At 41.8% G+C, this 14361-nt stretch overlaps 1 protein-coding gene across 1 annotated transcript in view; it reads left to right on the plus strand.

Annotated features, from left to right (window-relative positions):
- Window positions 1-8442, plus strand: part of snrnp70 (small nuclear ribonucleoprotein 70 (U1)) — a gene marked incomplete in the record, with an annotated part of 80928 nt that extends 72486 nt beyond the window's left edge. The window contains 3 exon segments of the mRNA XM_037688803.1: window positions 6703-6804; window positions 7101-7200; window positions 7280-8442. Coding sequence (XP_037544731.1) covers window positions 6703-6804; window positions 7101-7200; window positions 7280-7997 — 920 coding nt within the window.
- Between the last annotated feature and the right edge of the window lie 5919 nt (window positions 8443-14361).

The raw sequence follows: 14361 nt of genomic DNA on the forward strand, positions 1-14361 counted from the left end.
CCAAAAAAAAACACACACACACACAATTGCACGCCCAACTATTTGAGAAGGACTGCTCTAAGTGGTGCCTAAAAAGGAGGGGCTTAATTTTTGACAGGCACCTCAGCTGAAAGAAAGAGGACTTAACATGCTGTTGACATGGCAGTCAAGTTTCAGGCAAGGGTCTATTTTCACCCCTAAATTTGTCACAATGGATTTTTCATATGGGGCCAAAGAGGAAAACTCAAAGGTGGGGAAACTGCTAGGACCACTGGATTTAAAGATCATAACCTCAGTCTTTTTTTTCGTTAAAATGGAGAAAATTAAATGCCATCCATCTAGGAATGTGCGATATGGCATAAAATTCATATCACGATATGTATTGTGAAGGGTGGCGATAACGATGTATATCGCAATATGTTTTGGGTATAAAACTTAATAGGAATTTTTTTAAAAAGCATAGGGTGTCCTTTTGCTATCATATATTTTGAATTAAAAAAATTCCACTACTAGGTCCAGAGAGTTTTTAAATAATAAACAAATCAAGTATTAGGCTTCTTGCTTGTAGTGCAAAACAGTGCAAAATATATAAAATGTAGTTTTAGCCATATGTTTTAAACAAAAGAACATGTTAACTCTTTTACAGTTTCCAGTCTTCTCATTTAAGAAATAATCAGCAACAGAGCAGCATTTTACACCGAAACACTCAACCCTCCAAACCTCTAGTTGGCGACTCCTTCTGCTTTAATGGAGAGCTGACACAAAATGACTGTGGCTTTGACCAGAAGGTCTCGCAGTAAAATCACACAACACAGCCTTCTTTTCACAGATCAGAGAGCAGATTTCTCTAAAGCTGACTGCTTACTTTAACTTTCGATGAAAAAAAAACTTTCGACACAGCGTTTTGCTCATGCGTCAGAATACGGCAACACTACGGCAAGCCGGCCGTAGTTAGCTTGTAGCTTCGCTACTTGGCTCTCGAAGAAAATACTTTAACACCACTTACGCACAGTTTTCAACAACAAAAAAAGTAACGATTAAACTGACAACTCTGATTTTACATCAGACACAGCATTACTGCGGTTATCCGGTAGAAGACAGATCTCTATCGTAGGCTAAATTTCTATTGTTTCTACCGTATATATCGCACATTCCTACATCCATCCTCTAATGTCATCAAGACAGTCTGGGAGAGACCAAGTGAAGCCATTATGTCTCAAAGGGAAGTAGACTTGACAGGCATCCGCATACAAATGAAATTGCACTCCATGCTTTCTGAAAATAGAACCCAGTGGCAGAAAATAAAGTAAGAACAGGAGAGGACCAAGAATAGAGCCCTGGGGTACCCCCACATGTTGACCGTTTCGGCACTATTGCTGCTTTGCTTTGTGAAATAAAGACACATCGGGGTGGATTGGTTTCAAACTCCTCGCCACTTTGGTTCATTTACACTGAGGCTGCCAGAAGTTGTTCCTGTCCCAATTTGAAGTGTTTTGTGAATGTGCCTATTATAATAGGGCCATTGAACTCAATTGCTCAGGGGGCCACAGTTGCTGAAAGCCAAAAGCTCAGGGGCCAGACATCCAGCAGTTATTGTCATTAAGTAAGTTTGTTTTACAGTTTAAAATCTAATTTTATTTGAAAATGAACCGATTGGTGGGCCAAACTGAGCTCACATGTGGGCCTGACTTGGCCCCCAAGTTGCCAGTTGAACAGCTCTGGCTTATAATCTTCTCTTCTAGATGTCGATACGCATTTGGACTAAGTCGTGGAATTATCAGAAATCTCATAACATCGTGATAAACCAAAGAAAGAAACTTGCTATGTTATGATAAACTTGCCGTACAACACCTTAATTAATTAACGAAGCTTGTTTTGCAGCAACCGCAAGGTAAACTGACAGTACCGGTACAAAAAACCCCAAAAAACAACTAACTAAAACAAGCTTGCTTTACAAGAACAGTAGGAATAAACAAGGCTCGTGTGATTTTTCTGACAAACTGTATGGGCTCTATAAGCCTAGTTTCAGTTTAATGATACATTAATGTTCAATGCCAGGCTTATGTCTGGTACACAACTACCACTAAGGTTCTGTGGCAGCATAAATTTAGTATTACATGGTTCACATGTTTCCCAATATTTGTGCAATCAGCACTTCAAGACCAGAGTTGCTGAATCATGATGATGTAGCGACAACAGGAGTTATACTGAAGGGGGGACTGGGGGGCGGGGGGCTGGCTAAACAGTATATTAACTGTGTGTTGTTCTCATTGCCACTGCAGCCGCCAATCTGTGATGGCTTTTGGCCAAAGCTGGCTGGCAGATGATGATGGTTATGATACATCTACACCCTACTACCACAGCTCAGTATATGGTTGGTATAATGGGTTTGTATGATGGGTAAGATTTCTTTCCACCCTCCATCTCCTACATAGGAAAGTGGAACTACGTTCAATGGGTAAAGCGTTTTCTTGCAGGTCCTAAAGAGTTTTTGATCAGTTGACTGCAACCTGGGTTTTAGGCTTTGACCATTGAACGCTCCCGTCCACTAGTCTTTTAAATATTGCCCAGTGATTCTGCCCCTTGTGTTTAAGCCACCGTGGATTAATGAGAGTTCATGCTTTGCAACAAAGAAGATGTAAATGTGTGAGTTTGAGATGGGAGCCACAAGATTGGTGTGCATGAGACACCTTCAACTGACTAGAGTACTGAATTACTGATTTAAGGTTCAAATTTTATTTTATTTTTTTTTAGATGTATATCTTTACACTAGAAATAAATGGTTTATTTTTTGATAGGACCTAATATTCTTAAACTTTAGTTCAGGTCCAACATTTTTCAGTCAGGTCATCTGGACGGTTTCTTTTTTGTGTGTGTGTGTGTGTGTGTGTGTGCTGAAATGTTTCACCTTCCATCCGGGAAGAATCAGTTTTGTGTTGTGTATTTCCTTGACTGATGAAGCCTTCCGGATGGAAGGTGAAACGTTTCAGCACAAAAAAAAAAAAAAAAAAAACTGTCCAGATGACCTGACTGAAAAATGTTGGATTGTATACCTGGATTATTGAGCATGGACTTTGTTGTTTAGTTCAGGTCTCACTGAAGGTCATAAGAACTGCCACACCATGGAGTGATTAAAAGGACCTTTATGTTTACCAACTGACAGGTTGTGCAGCCATCTTAATTATGAATGCCACATTTACACAACACTGTAGCTGAAATGTTGTTGGACTTTAGTTGGATTTTTAAAGCAGAATTTAACAGGTCTCTCTTGTAAATGAGTCCTCGTGGGTCAATGGGACTAACCTGTTTAAATAAAGGTTGAATGAAAAAAAACAGTGCTACTCGCGTTCAGAAGAGACAGATATAGAAGCAAAGACTCATCCAGCAGATCAGTTTTTGTTCTGCACAAGTTTAGAGTGCACATCATTGCAGACAACACCATCGGTTAAGTAGCTTCTACTGTTGCATTAAAAGCATTTTTAATGGTGAAGGAGCTGGAACGTGTTCACTTAGCTCAGTCAATAATGCTTAAATATGAACCGTTCACATTGTAACATTCTATTGTCACTCAAGTCTCTACTGAGCCAAGAAGACTCCTTCACTGAAGCTTAAAATGCTGGATGAACATAGTTATAGGAACTACAAATGGCCACAGTATTCGCAGTTCAAAAACAAAAAGACAATTTGATTAGGACTGAAGAGGTATCCAGAAGACCAAAAACAGTGTCTTGTCCAAAGGCATGGACTTATCGAAAGACAAATCAACACCGTCCCCAGAAATACCAGACAAATTTTCAAAGTAATACTCATTGCGAGGCTCAGTGTTTTATTCATGCCACTTCACTCTGTCTGCAAATTCAAAAATGTTTTAATTAGTCCTGATGCTTGCTCAATAATGCAGGTAGATACATGTACCTGTTTTTAATTAGGTTTATTAACTGTAAACGTGTACAGTTGGTTGGTCCACGTCTGTTAGTGTCAACTTGTAAAACAAGTTTAGGTCAGCTATCTGGTCAAGTGTAGAAAATGTATTGCAAGAGACAGTCATTGGAAATCACACATCAACTTCTAATGTATGCATTTATAATGCGGTTTGCTGTTTTGGGGTAGCTTGCTGAGAGTTGTTAATTGAAAGCAACCCACAGACCGTTTACCAATAAAACTATAAGCTGGCTTTGATAGAAGAGGCAGATGAGGGGAATTCTTTGGTAATTCAGCTGAATGGGCTGCTCATGCATTATTTACTACATTACTAGGTAGACACACACTCCACTATAGTTTTATAAATAGGTTCATGAATGCAAGCTAAATATTCACACAGAATATTGAAACCCTAAGAACTCACAGCATGTCAGTAAATAAGTTACTGACTGAATCTGTGAACTTTCAGGCCACTTGACAATCAAGATTTCTCAGTGTCAGGAACACGATCTCATCAAGTTGTTAGAAGTCAACTGAAAAATGCTAGTCCAGATCTGTTTTTATTCATTTTTTTTTTTTTTTTTTTTTTTTTGTTGTTGTTTTTGTTTTGTCAGTAGGTCAGTTTTGGTGGGACTGTTGGGGGTTTGGTAAGGCCCTATCATTGGGTGGGTGGTGGTTGTATTTGGTGAGCCCAAGAAGTTGAGGGGTGATGGTAAGGCCCCTGGTGGTTGTGAAATGTCTTTGATGCAGAGGATATTGGTAATTCTGTGTAACTAGCACAGACTCTGGAGCTGATGGTAAGATTGTCAGGTGTGCCATGTGACTGAGGGATTATGGTAAGACCCTCTGACTTCAGGGTTTGATGCAAATTTAAAAGAAAATCTTTGGCAATCATCATTTCATCAAAGCAATTTTGGTCAGGATGGCAATGAATCTGTCCAGCAAAGATGAACTGAATGACACTAATGATTAATTTATTGTGAAGTGGGAACATCTGAATACTTATAAGGATGAAAACGAGACAAAGAGTAAAGACTTGATTTTTTTTCTGAATCCGTTTACTGTTGAACGCTGCTGTTTTTTATTTATTTATTTATTTATTTTAATTGTTATTTTAGGTTTATAAAAACTTTTACAGTAAACTAGATTACTTTTGGGACCAGAAAACACACCAACTGAATCTTAACATTTTAACGGTGATATAAAACTCAAGCCTATGTGTCCAAGGCCTTAAGGCTCCCACAGACTCGAGTGTACTTCAGTCCGCGTAGGTCCGTGCGTACTAGATTAGAGTCGAAGCGGACGCTCACAAGGCATGTCTGCACAAAGATCAATTTTTGCGTGCGCGTATTTGGTGTTGCACAATAAACTGCCCAGCGACGGACTGTTTTGTATGCGGCACCAATGTATGAAATTCCCATGAATTAAATTCCCTTTCTTCATCCCTGATCTGGTTTAAATGTCCTTTTCTTTAGTTTTTTCCCAAGAGGCAAGTGATCTCTTCCTCCTCGTCCGTTGACGCCATGACTGAAATTGTGAGGAATGAAGGAATTTGTCCCAAGAATTAAAATCAGGTCCAGCGTGGCTGTGGGAGGGTATTTTCCTGGTGGGCTGATCTGATGTGTAGGCTGCAGGACCAGCGCTTCCTGTTTTTTTTGTATGTTGTTGTTTGGTTGTTTTTTTTTTTTAGAACTTTTTATCGACAACATAAACGCAGAACACTGCTACCACTGCTCCTGGGCTCTTTTTTTTTGGGGGGGGGGGGGGTGTTTTTTTGTGACCTGTCAATCACTCCAGTAGGTGTGTCAGCAAATGACCAATCGGCAACCTTAATTTGTCCCAAAAGTAAACGCCCCTTGCCTGTGGAGCTGGCTGCAGCCGATCAGGGTGTACGCTTGAGTATGAAGTCTCAACAGTCTGCGGACAGTGCGTGCAGTTTCGCGGCTCACGGAGTACACACGGTACGCCCGAGTACGTGGGAGCTTCATTTTAGATGTACAGCTCTTTTTTGTCATCTTTTCTACAGAGTTGTATAGCAGTGGTTCCCAGTTGTGGTCCTTGAGGAACTCCATCCTGTATGTTTTACTTGTTTCCCTGCTTTGGCTCACCTGATTTGAATGAACGGGTTGATAAACAGACTTCTGCAGAACTTGAAGTCATTAAATCAGGCGTGCTGGAGCAGAGAAACATCTGAAACATGCAGGATGGTGTTCCTCAAGGACCACAGTTGGGAATCATGGTTGTATAGTATATTAAAAAAAAAAAAGTGCATGTAGAAGTAATATGTGCATTAGAATATATCCTGAAACATAAATTGCTGAAAACTGCAGTGACTCGAAGTTGGTCAATTTACATTAAGTTGAAAACAGGTCTGATTTTAACCAATTGTCAGACTAACTGAAGTCTGAGTTTGTAAGTTCCACTTCCACTTAATTGACTTTTTCTCTTCTGCTTGTCGAGCAGTAAAGATATATTTTAAGATCCATTTTGACAAACTCTTAATACTAGCTACGATACGCACTTTTAAACAAGTCTCAGTAAATGTAGAAGGAAAAAAAAAGGTTCCTGGATATTTAAGTGAAGTTGAAAGTGTAACGTATGAATCACTCATCGGGTGGAAGGAAGTCTACTCCTGTTATCCTTCGGCTTTTGCCCAGAGAGCAGCCATCTCGGCTTCATCTGCTCCTGGTCAGTATAATAATACACCGTTTCCTTTCTTTCCTTTTTTCTTCTCCCTTGCCCACATTGATGATGATGATCTTGCATCTCATGTCTCTTGTCCCTCTCTCGCCTCTTCTACAGCTGCCTACAAGCACGCAGACGGGAAGAAGATTGATGGACGGAGGGTCTTGGTGGATGTAGAAAGAGGACGCACTGTCAAAGGATGGCGTCCTCGCAGGCTAGGTCAGCTTCAGCTTTTGTTAAACTTTGATCGCCCACTGCCACAAAGTGTTTAGTATGCTAATGAGAATTTCTTGTCATAATATGGAAGAGGACACCAAACCTTTTTTGGATATTGGAATTTTCCAGCTGGAAAGAAAAGCTTTGCTAGTTTGTCTTAGTTATTTAAAGATGTTCTGGTGCAGCTTCTATCAGCCTGACACAAAACAGCTTTTAAAGGCACATTTTACGTCTGACTCTACATTTACCATTACTGTACCTGTTTTTACGTGTGTGTGTGTTTTTTTTTTTTTTTTCAGGCGGTGGCTTAGGCGGTACCAGGAGAGGTGGAGCTGATGTTAACATCAAGCACTCTGGTCGAGATGATGCATCCCGTTACGATGACCGCTCTCTGGGGGCGTAAGTAATTCTTTTCAGAATAGATGTTGATGTAAAATGACACTGTGGTGGTTCTAATCACTTCGTTCTGACTGCTTAGTGACCGTGGAGACCGGATGGAACGAAGTCGGGAACGTGATCGGGACAAGGACAGAGAACGTCGGCGGACTCGGTCCCGTGAAAGGCGCAGACACTCCCGGGAGCGAGAGAGGGAAAGGGACAGGCAGGGCGGCGCAGGAGAAGAGGTCAGCACCAGTAGCCGTCGTCGTGAGCGAGAGAGAGAACGTGGGGTGGCGGGGCCAGGAGACAATAAGAGTAGGGAGAGAAGTCGAGACAGGAAGAGACGAAGCAGGAGCCGGGATCGCAAAAGAGACAGGGAGAGGGGCAAAGGGGTAGATGGGGATGAGGTGGGCCAGGTAGACGGCATCCCTGAGGGTGGGGAGCGAGTCATGGGGGAGCAGGAAGGAGAAGTGGCCGAGGGCACGGAGGAGCGCCGAGAACGGGACAGAGAGAAGGATAGGGACAGACGGCGCAGCCACAGGGACAGAGACAGGCGTAGGGGGGACAGAGACCGAGACAGAGAGCACAAAAGGGAGCGTGGAGAGAGAGACAGGGGGGAGCGGAAAGAGGAGCGCCACGGTTCCACACGGGAGGATGTGGGTCCCCAGGTCGAGGTGGGCAATGAGGACAACGATGCATCGACACAAATGGAGGAATACAGCCAGGACGGAATGACGGACCAGCAGTCTGTCCCGTCAGCGGACGGCTATGGCTCCGGAGAAAACGGCTACAAGATGGAGGCTCCAGATGAGTACTGATACAGGAGGAGACTCCCATGTGTAAATGAATTGTTTTATTCCTGCTGTTTTTCTGTCCGATGCCTTCACACTCTCAGGTCTTCCTGAGGATTAAAACTTGTAGTCTGCTGTCTCGCCGGTCTGTTGGAATATTTCATTTGCACGTTCAAATTTGGTCTCTGTAAGTAAGTGGCAGTTTCTCTACATCTTATTAATCTGTGCCACTAAATGTTTCTAAAGTAGTCTGTGAACATTTATTGTTTTAATTTCTGTGGTGGTTAAGTTCACTTTGGGTGGAAATTCAACAGGAAAAGCTCGGTTCATTTTGAGAAAAGAAGATTATGGTTCACACAGCAGGTACATTCTGACCTCTGCTACAAGAACCAGAAGTTAAAGGAATCTTAGTGAAACAGTTGAGGGCTATTCTGTTTTTCTGCTTTTTTTTTTTATCCATTTATAGAGTTTCAGGCCATTTTAATAAAGATGTCTCTTAAAGGTGAAGCTGTTCTGTGATTATTTAACTCTTATCACTGTCTCTGTTCATTTCATAAATATTTCAATGAACTTTAATCAAGCTCAGAAATTATCACTGGATGTTCTTATACATCGGATAATTGTTTGGGTCAACCTGATTTAAGATGACTGTAGGGCTGCAACTAACGATTATTTCAATAATTAAAAAATATATAAAAAATTCCCGATGAATCGACAAAAGAACCCGTTTTAATTTCCATCCCTTCATTCCAAAATTGAACATTTGACTGACATAGCAATTCGCACAAAAAACAGGTTGCTATTTGACTATTCTGTTAGTAAAATATTCAATAATAAAAAATAAAAGTTAGTCAAATAGCTAAAAAAAAATAAATGTACACAAAAATATATATGCAAATGTATGCTTTATACCTGCACAATATGTAGTCTACTTTGTAAAATGTTTCCTTGAGGGAAGAGTGTAACCTGGATTAAAAGTGTGGATCATTGTAGTGAAGCCTTCGTCTTCAACCATCGACAGAGGCCTCGTGTCAGTGATGCTCATTTAGAGATGATTTCAGTGAAGACAGCTGCTTGCTGTGGTGTCCATGATGTCTGTCCCATCATGAAGGCTGTTGTTTTCTGGAATGAGAGTAAATATGTATTATAGCATAATTTACAGCAACTCAAGAAATGACTTGTTTCACTTACAGTGTTGGGTTCAGGCAAAAGTAGCTCAAAGAGCAATTAAACACACACGTATATAAAATACTTAATTACACACATTTGAGTAGATGTAATAAATTACTTTAATTCCTGTTTAAATGCAATTTATTCTGCCATACCTGCAGTGTCTTCAGACTTTGCCAGCAAATTAAAAGTTGAAGCTTAATCATTAAATTATCTTTGAATTAGATTTCTTTATAAATCACATTAAATCACAAAAGTAACACACATGTTCTGCTCCCGTTTCCTGGAATATCTTACAAAAAGATTTGAAGCTCTTGTGACCTCTCTAAGTGACTTTAAGAATCTGTTGGACTCCTGGCAGGGACCAATGCAGACATGTTCCTGTTATTAGTTTTCTACATTCGCCTTAGAATCTAGCAGTTTTTTGTTTTGTTACCTTTTCCTTTTAGCCATCCTATTTGTAAAAAAAAAAAAAACCTGCAGTATGACTTTTTATAATTGTTTATTGTTGCTGTTGTCCATTGTCATCTTTCTTTGTTGAAATCAGGTCTCTCTTGTAAATGAGTCCTCGAGGCTCAATGGGATTTACCTGTCTAAATAAAGGTTGATTGATGTTCTCTATCACTGTCATTAATCAACAAACAAGCAGCAGCTTCATCTACAGAGAGACTGACGTTACGTTTTCTCACCTGGAAACAGAACAATGTTTTATATTGTAGAGACTCGCCTGCAACACACGAGTTGGGAGTGAGACTAGTTGTATCTGCTGCTGCTCGTGACGCCGACATGTTTACGTTTATCTCCGTGGTTCTCCAGTGTCGTGTTGTCAATTTTCAAAGCTGTGTGTTTCTCAGTTTTTATCTTTGTGAAGAGCTCCCACACTTTAGAGGACTTGGGTCGAACAGTCTTCTCTGCGTCGGTCATTTGTAAAATTTACTTAATTTCCTTTGAAAACGGCCTCTGCTGTATGACAAGCCCTTTTAACAAAAACTCTGATTCACCACGCTTACGTTCCAGATATCTGAAACTGATTTATGACTAGACATATTACTTATTAGTTATAAAATATCTTTAATTTTATTTTGACTAGTCAAAATACTTAGAGATATCTCTATAATTACATTCTGACTAGTGAAAATTACGTCAGATTTACCATTGAGTTGTATGGAGGCTTCAATTCAAGATATCTTAAACAGAATTTTGACTAGTCATTTGCATTCAAGATATCTTTCTTTTAGTTCTGACTAGTCATAATTACAATTAAAGATATCTTAAATTACGTCATTCAAGATATCTTAAATGTATTTTTAGATATAAAGATTTGACTAGTGCAAATTAAATTGCAGATATCTTGATGGCAAATAACTAGGCAAAACTAACTTAAATATATCTAGAACTGTACTTATGACTAGTCAAAATTCCTTTTATTAAGATATCTCAAAATGTATTAAAGGTATCTTGAATATTTTTTTCATGTAGACGGCTTTTCTATTCAAGATATCTTGAATTAACATTTTGACTTGTCAGAATGACGTTCAAGATGTCTAGAATAATTTGACTAGTCAAAACGTCAGATTTATGTAGCATTTTGGCGAAAAAATGAAGGCATTTTAACCTTTTTATCTTATAATCTGCAATGTCAGGTCAGTCCAACTCGTATTTTTAACATGATTTTTAGCGCGGCAGTTCGGATTAGGAATGTGTGATATGGCATAAAATTCATATCACAATATGTATTGTGAAGGGTGGTGATAACGATATCTAAACCGGATTCCAAAGAAGTTGGGACACTAAACAAATTGTGAAAAAAAACTGAATGCAATGATGTGGAGATGGCTATTATCAATATTTTATTCGTAATATAACATAGATGACAGATCAAAAGTTTAATCTGAGTAAATGTAACATTTTAAAGGAAAAATGTTGATTCAAAATTTCACAGTGTCAACAAATACCAAAAAAGTTGGGACAAGTAGCAATAAGTGGCTGAAAAAAGGAAATTGAGTATATAACGAACAGCTGGAAGACCAATTAACACTAATTAGGTCAATTGACAACATGATTGGGTATAAAAAAAGAGCTTCTCGGAGTGTCAGTGTCTCTCAGAAGCCAAGATGGTAAGAGGATCATCAATTCCACCATTGTTGCATAGAAAGATAGTGCAGCAATACCGGAATGGTGTTACCCAGCGTAAAATAGCAAAGACTTTTAAGTTATCAACCGTGCATAACATCAAAGGATTCAGAGAATCTGGAACAATGGCTGTGAGTAAGGGTCAAGGCCGTAAAACTGGATGCTCGTGATCTCTGGGCCCTTCAATGTCACTGCACCTCAAACAGGAATGCCACTGTCAAGGAAATAACAGAATGGGCTCAGGAATACTAACAGAAAGCATTGTCAGTGAACACAATCCACCATGCCATCCGCCATTGCCAGCTGAACCTACAGTGCAAAGAGGAAGCCATTTCTAAGCAAGCTCCACAAGCTCAGACATTTGCACTGGGCCAGGGGTCATTTAAAATGGTGTGGCAAATTGGAAGACTGTTCTGTGGTCAGATGAGTCACGATTTGAAGTTCTTTATGGAACACTGGGACACCATGTCATCCGGACCAGAGAGGACAAGGATAGCCCAAGTTATCAAGACTAAACTTAAAACTTGAGAAATTGGTCTCCTCTGTCCCCAGACGTCTGTTGAGTGTTGTAAGAAGAAGGGGGGGATGCAAAACAGTGGTAAAAATGGACTTGTCCCAACTTTTTTGGGATTTGTTGACGCCATGAAATTTGGAAACGACAGATTTTTCCCTTAAAATGATACATTCTCTCAGTTTAAACTTTTGATCTGTGATTTGTGTTCTCTTCTGAATAAAATATTAGATGTTGGCACCTCCACATCATTGCATTCAGTTTTTATTCACAATTTGTTTAGTGTCCCAACTTTTTTGGAATCCGGTTTGTATATCGCAATATGTTTTTGATATAAAACTTGCAATAGGAATGAAAAAAAGCATAGGGCGGCGTCCTTTTGCCATCATATATTTTGAATTAAGAAAATTCCACTACTAGGTCCAGAGAGTTTTTAAAAAATAAACAATTCAAGTAGGCAGCATGGTGGTGCAACTGGTAGAGCTGCTGCCTCTCAGTGAGCAGGTCCTTGGTTCAAACCCCGGTCCAGGGGCCTTTCTGGGTGGAGTTTGCATGTTCTCTCCATGCATGCGTGGGTTTTCTCCGGGTACTCCGGTTTCCTCCCACAGTCCAAAAACATGCATGTTAGGCTGATTGGTAACTCTAAATTGTCCTTAGGTGTGAGTGAGAGGGTGAATGGTTGTTTGTCTCGTTTGTCTCTATGTGGCCCTGTGATGGACTTGCGACCCGTCCAGGGTGTACCCCGCCCCTCGCACAGTGATTGCTGGACATGGGCACCAGCGACCCCCGTGACCCAAAATGGAATAAGCGGGTAAAGAAAATGGATGGATGGATGGACAATTCAAGTATTAGGCTTTTTTCTTGTAGTGCAAAACAGTGCAAAATATATCAAATGTAGTTTTAGCCATATGTTTTAAACAAAAAAATATGTTAACTCTTAACAGTTCTATTTCATATAGGCTTCGCCCTTTAAGAGCTGTCGCTTAGTGGTTTTATCCCGTCATGCAAAGCATCGCACTGAAAAAATTTTGTCCACGCCCACCTGTTGTGTGGGCCCCACCGGGTCCGTATAGTTACGCTAAGAGCGGGTAATTGGCTTTTTCTTCAGCAAGCTAATGGCACTGTCAGAAGAACGAAGAAGGGAAGTTGTTCAACTTGACCAGCTCAACATTTTGTTAAGGCTGTCTGTGACCCCGCCACGCCAACCTCCTGCCGCCCCGGTGAGTTTTCCTCCCTGAGGAGAAGCAGACGAGCAGTCTTGTTTCAAAGTAAGCACCGAGGAATATTTCTCAGTGGCGGGTCGCTACATGCTGGACGACGCCATCTTGTAATTTTCCTTTTATCGCCGACTCTGATGGCTCCTCCGGGACAGGCGACGTCAGCAGCAGCCCCCACTGCTCGCTCCCTCCCGGAGAGCGTAGTGTTGGAACGAGGGGGGCTGAGCGAATGCTCACCCCCCACCCCCGGAGCTTTTTTGCATCGGTGGCCACACCGCTCCCAGCCGTCGGTGTCCTCCTATGGAGCTGCCCGACATAATCCAGGAGGCGGCTGACATGAAGGGACTTTTATCCGTCCCTCTCCTTCCCCCGTCCAGATCGGATGATCTAGTGGGAAGGTTTCTGGGCTCCACCCCGGCTCGCCGTCCTGATCCCATCTGGCCTCATTTTCCCAGCAGTGACGTCCTGCTGGAATGAGGTCACAGCCGTTCCCACATTTGCACCCATCACCAGAGTGGAGGGGTTTCACCGAGCGGAAATTCCCTTGGTGCCCCCCTGGATCCGAGCCTGGCGGAGGCTTTCGGAGCAAAGATGTCCAGGTTGGACTAGCGTCCTGAGCCTCCGGGTAAGCATGACCAGACGGTGATGTCACTCTCCAACCAAGCTCACCAGTGTGCGATCCAGGTGGCCGCAGCGAACAATACGTTACGCTCCTGATGTCCAGCGTTTCAAGAGGCTGGAGGAGACGTAGAGCTCCCTCTGCAAGGCAGCTGATGTCATCCTCAACCTATGCGCCTCTTCTGCTGTCTGCCGGTCTCACATCGCAGCCTGGAGGCCGAGGTTTTCCAGAGTTCCACCTGGCTCGTCACTCCCCCCCCCTCTCTGAGGAGCTGCAGAAGGCTTTTTGTTGGAGGGCCCCATCAACTTGCGCCTCGTACGTTCTCAGAGTGTGTGGAGACGGCCCTGAAACCATTACACAGAGCAGGGATGAGAGTTTTGTTTTACCTAGACGACCTGCGGCTGCTGTCACGCTCCAGACAGAAAGCAGTGGCGCAGACTCAGGTGCTGACGTCACACCTGCTAAATCTGGGCTTCGCCATAAATTGGAAAAAGCTCGATTCTCCCGGCCCAGACGATTGTTTATCTGGGAGTGGAGCTAAACTCGATCACCATGAGGGCTCGTTTATCACTGACGAGAATCGACACGCTAAGAGTCCAGCTCCGCCACGTAAGAACTGGCAGGATAGTAACAGCTATTTCCGTCATGAAGCTATTAGGAATGATGTCGTCAGCTCACACAGTGGTTCCGCTGGGCTTACTCCACATGCAACGCCTCCAGAGATGGTTTGCTTGTCTGCGC

The sequence above is a fragment of the Nematolebias whitei genome, chromosome 15 (genome assembly GCF_014905685.2).
Source record: "Nematolebias whitei isolate Nwh7 chromosome 15, NemWhi1, whole genome shotgun sequence".
In the NCBI taxonomy this organism is placed as follows: domain Eukaryota; kingdom Metazoa; phylum Chordata; class Actinopteri; order Cyprinodontiformes; family Rivulidae; genus Nematolebias; species Nematolebias whitei.